The sequence below is a fragment of the Myripristis murdjan genome, chromosome 1, assembly GCF_902150065.1.
Source record: "Myripristis murdjan chromosome 1, fMyrMur1.1, whole genome shotgun sequence".
Lineage (NCBI taxonomy): Eukaryota > Metazoa > Chordata > Actinopteri > Holocentriformes > Holocentridae > Myripristis > Myripristis murdjan.
Window position 1 is genome coordinate 33,608,437 of NC_043980.1, and position 4,842 is coordinate 33,613,278.

General features: G+C 48.5%; 1 protein-coding gene across 1 annotated transcript; it reads right to left on the bottom strand.

Moving 5' to 3' along the window:
- Nucleotides 1–925: 925 nt before the first annotated feature.
- rtn4rl2a (reticulon 4 receptor-like 2 a) lies at nucleotides 926–3,697 on the bottom strand. The gene is made up of 4 exons (XM_030058562.1): nucleotides 3,568–3,697; nucleotides 2,730–2,956; nucleotides 2,188–2,421; nucleotides 926–1,940 (listed from the first exon to the last, which is right to left on the bottom strand). Exons 1-4 carry the CDS (start codon nucleotides 3,623–3,625, stop codon nucleotides 1,080–1,082), a joined length of 1,380 nt encoding a protein of 459 aa, XP_029914422.1. The 5' UTR covers nucleotides 3,626–3,697; the 3' UTR covers nucleotides 926–1,079.
- Between the last annotated feature and the right edge of the window lie 1,145 nt (nucleotides 3,698–4,842).

The following is a 4,842-nucleotide window of genomic DNA, read 5'->3' on the forward strand; positions in this document are numbered from 1 at the left end:
AAGGAATGGATTATTACTTTTCACCTGCGGGCTGCTGTTTCTTGGGCCAGCACTGTCCTTTTCCTGCGTCTCCTGCATGCTTCTCTTATTGCTGCAGCTCTGTCACTGTCCTGTCTCTCTCTCTCTCTCCCTCCATCTACCTCCTCCCTCTTTTGCTCTCTCTCCATCTCTCGCTCGCCCACTTCTCTCTTTATCTCACACTCTGTTCCTGTTCCTTTAACATCCCAAACCATTACTCTCGTCTCCCTTGTCAGTCATTATTATGCTCTCTCCTATCATCTCTCCATCTCAGTTTCCTGGCTCTAAGCCTCCACTTTATCGCTAGCATCTCTGTCCACCCATTCCCTTTTCATCACGCTGCACTTCTTTCTCCAATTTCTCTCTTTCTCTCTGCTTCACAGTATATGTTTCTCCCTCTCACTGCTGCCTCTCATTCTCACAGTGCGTTGTGCTCTGCCCTGTAGAAACACAAGCCTTCACAGTATTTCTGGACAACAGTCAAATGAAAAGTGATTATGCTGGACCAAAGATGCTGAAATAACTACAAACTCACATAATACATACTCAGACCTATTTACATGACACTTGAAGTACAGTATTTAAATTACTGTGCACTGATTATAACAGTAATTGCTGTATTTGTAGCAGCCAGTTATGTACTAACAGCAATGGTAGTTAGTTCTAAGTAAATTGAGGTGACAACAATGACAGCATCATTCACAACTGTTATTAAATAGCACTGATCTTAATGATGGACTCAGCCCTCATAACCCTGATTGCAGGGCATCATGGTGACCATGACATGACATCATACAGGCGAGACGCAGAAAGCCTACCTGTAAAGGTTTGTAGATATATAGCCTTGGCTGAAGAACTCTTAGGAGCCCTGAAAAATGTTAAGCCCTGTGGGTGGTAGATACATAATCTAACCGTCCCCCTATCTCCCTTGCTGTGCCTTGAGTATTGGTTTAGATAAAGCACCTCAGCAGAGCGGGCAAAGGGGGTGTTGAGTTCTAACAGGGAACCTCACAGCCTTTAAAACAGGCCGGGAGGCAAGGGGTTAGCTCTAAGAGTCTGATTCAGCCAAATAACAGGTGGAGGTTGAGGAAAAGGGTGAGGACGGAACAGGCCAGGAGTGAGAGGAGAGAGGGAGAGGAGGGTGAGGGAGAGGAGGAAGATGGAGGGAGGTCGAAGTCGGGTGGGCATTCGAGCTCAAAGCAGCGCACGGTAATACCTGAATCCTCATTTCCATAGTTTGCCCAGTACTCTTCTGGGTCGAGTTTGGGCAGCGCCAGCTCTTCCTCACCCAGCTCGTACTTGACTACTGAGGTGGAGGTGGAGGGGCCCTTTCCATACAAACCAGCCTTGACTGTTTCTGACTGCTTCTCAAAGATGCCCTTGGTGGATGACTGGGGCTTGTTCTTGGAGAACCACCAGCGGGTCTTAGTGCTGAAGGTGGTGGTGGTGGAGCCGGCAATGGAGCCAGGGTCGGGCAGGGGGCAGAGAGCGTAGTCCATCTCCCGGAGGAAGCGCAGGTCTTGGCCACGGCGGGTGGAAGGGGAGGCGCAAATCACTTCAGAGGAGGAGACGCGGGCCTCACGGAACCACTCCCACAGGGCACGGGACTCACAGCCGCAGGACCAGGGGTTGGCGTTGAGGCGAAGGAACTGGATGCCCTGGGTGTCCCTCAGGGTCTGGCTGGGCAGCTCAGCCAAGGAGTTGTTGAAGAGGAAGAGCATGGTGAGGCGGCCGAGGTCGCGGAAGGCGCGGCGGTTCACCTGTCTGATGCGGTTGTCATGGAGAAGGAGGCGGTCAAGGTTGACCAGGCCACGGAACACGTTCTCTGAGAGGGTGCGAATACGGTTGCCATGCAGGAAAAGCTGACTCAGGTTGATGAGGTCAGAGAAGATGTCATCCTGCAGGAAGTGGAGTTGGTTTTCCTGAAATGGAAAATGAATTAGGGTGAGAATCACTATAAAGGTGGTCAGAAGACTGGGCACAATGGCTTTTGTCACATTGCTATGTGCATATGTCTGTGTCTGTTTCTGTGTGTGTGTGTGTGTGTGTGTGTGTGTGGCTTGCTGGCTGAATAAATAGAATAAATGAATGTCTGTCTCTCTCTCTTTGAGTCATCTGTATCAGTGCATCTGTGTTTGCCTGTGTGCTCATGTCTCTCCAGCAGCCTACCTGCAGGTAGAGGAACTGCAGGCTGTAGAGCTTGTGGAAGATGTCGTGGGGCAGGGCAGTGAGTCGGCAGCGGTGCATGTGGAGGCTCTGGAGCTTCTCCAGGCCACGGAAGGCTCCCCCTTCCAACCTGTGGAGGTTGGGGTTATCCCCAAGGTCCAACTCCTCCAAGTCCCTCAGCTCACTGAAGGCACCTGCCTCGATCCACGTGATGTTGTTGGAGAACAGCCACAGAACCTGTAGAAAACACGAGCACAATGGTGATTACTATAATCTTTTGAATATGTTAATATTATAAGGCCATATGAACATAGTAAATGTGTTGTTGATCATACTACTCCATTTGCATAAGTAAGGAATAGGCTAAGGCAAGAAATTATTTTTTTTTTTATACTGTAAACTTTAAACTTTAAACTTTATTTTTAAAGAAGTTTTCCGATATTCAAGCTCAAGCATCTCTCTCCTTTTAGACATGCTGCAGTCATATCTAGACTATAACCCAGGGCCGGCTTTTGGCATAGGCGGTATAAGGCAGTTGATCTTACCTGAGTTCCAAAGCCAAAAGAGCCAACTCTGAGCTCCGTGATCCGGTTGTTCTGGAGGAACACGCGCTGCGATTCATAGGGCACTCCAACCGGGACGGCGGTGAAGTTCTGAGCCTGGCAGCTCACCGTCATCGGCGTCGGGTAGCACACACACAGGTGCGGGCACGCCGAAGCTGGATTAGGCTTACCGAGGACCAGCCACACCACCAGCCAGAGGGAGAGACCGCCTGGAGGAGGAAAGAAACGGGAAAGGTGAGCCTCTAAGCACCGAGAGCAGCTCGCCAAAAAGGCGCTGTCCCGATATAAAACAAGCAGCGCTGTTTCCAACTGCATGCGTTTAGAGTGTAATAAATGGCAATAATATTAAAACGGTGTTTTAGATGTGATGGTTGCTTCAGAACATGCACATTAGGTTTTGAAAGACTAACGGGCTCGGATGCACAAATATTAATTCATTTTTGCTTTAAATACATTGGCCAGATCCTACAGTATCCTCCATTGGACCAACCGTTACGCACGGCATTATCACAGAAATGGCCCAACAGTTAAAACGTAGCAACTAATTTTTAAAGTTAATAAAAGTAACCAAAAGTCCCTGGAAAGACTTGACACTCTCTGCTCATGCAACTTTACAGTTATAAACCACATCGTCTCATACAACTTCCGAAGCTAAGCATCAAGTCCATTTTGCATCAATAGGATATTAATATTATATCAAAAGCATCTCTGAAAACTTGTTTTCAGTAACTCAGAAGTTGTTGCACAAATCCTGCTGAACGGCAGCATCATCCAACATGATGTCCGTGCGCTCAAACAAATAGTACAAAATGAAACTTACTTTTGCAGTTGCGTATGATGGAGCATCGTCGGCTCCGAGTAGTCGTAGAGGTTTCCATCCTGAACCAAAGCCCAAAGCGAGTTAGCCTGAGAGGGCGAAGTAAAGCCTGCTATCTCCGCTGATGCTCTGGTTCCCGAGTCGGAGCGACTGAGAGAGTGCCGGTTGATGGCTCCTGGTGTCCCTTATATACTGGAGAAACCCGTAATTGCCTACGGCAGTGGGTACCGTGGAATCTCCTACGTCACCGATCCGGGGTCAAGAGTGATCGCGGGCGGCAAAAAACGGAAAGGGGAGGGGCCACCCGCAGGGGATTCTCTTGGAGAGCTTGCGCGCGTAAAGGCGCGTTGGAGACGTGCACTCAGACACCAAGAGGAGGAGACTCTTCGACGTACATTGCAACAAGAGGAGGGAGGGTGACATAGTGAACACAGGGAAGGGAGGGGGAGCAAGGCACGGCACGGTGCCCGGTAATGATGACTGGACTTTGTGGAGGAGCGGAGGACGGGTAGGAGAGGCGCGCACAGCTCGTTTCCTGGCTGGCTTTCATATAGACAGCTATGGTCTGTTTCCGGCGCGCTTCACCAAGACAGATAAAGTGAAAGTGGATAGAAGGGCTGTCTTAGAGAGCGAGGAAGGGAGTGATGGGATTAGAAGGAAAAAAATGAAAAGGATGCCCCCGAATTATGATTCAGCTGCAGGAGAGTTTGCATGCCAAAAGAGAAAATCATTCAGTACAACCATGATTGAGTAGTAGGCTAAATTTGATGGAGGCTTATTAATGCGACATTCCATAGTCATGCTGTGCACAGTAATGGTTACTGACATAATCCTTTTGATGATAGAGATGTTGCTAAATCGGTTTTTCTTTAACTGGCTGAAAAAGGTTAGGCAGGTTAATGTGCATTTTTTCCTCCACTCACAGATTGAGAGGACTTTAGACAGTCTGGGACAAAGTTAAGGCTTTTGATAGTGACAGTAGAGAAAGACAGGAAAGGCAGGGGAGAGAGGGGGTGACATGCAGCAAAGGACCTGGGCTCCAATTTGAACCCAGGACTTTGCGGTCAGGACTCAGCCTCAACAAGTGGCATGCGCTTCACCACCTGAGGTGCCAGGGCGCCCCAACATTGTTTTGGTTAATTACAGGGCTCATACACTATCTGGAAAAGTATAGAATGTGATTTTGATAAATTCCAAGTCTGGATAAGTATGGAAAAATAGGGGAGTATGGAAAAATGTGTGATTTTCCAAACTATTTCTTGTACTTACAGTTCTCTA

Excerpts from the sequence above, each read along its gene's own strand:
- rtn4rl2a (XM_030058562.1), bottom strand. The coding sequence starts at position 3,625 with ATGGAAACCTCTACGACTACTCGGAGCCGACGATGCTCCATCATACGC. Across the intron at positions 2,957-3,567 it reads CATCATACGCAACTGCAAAA|GCGGTCTCTCCCTCTGGCTG; the intron begins GTAAGTTTCATT and ends TTCCTCCTCCAG. Across the intron at positions 1,941-2,187 it reads TGCAGTTCCTCTACCTGCAG|GAAAACCAACTCCACTTCCT; the intron begins GTAGGCTGCTGG and ends TTTCCATTTCAG.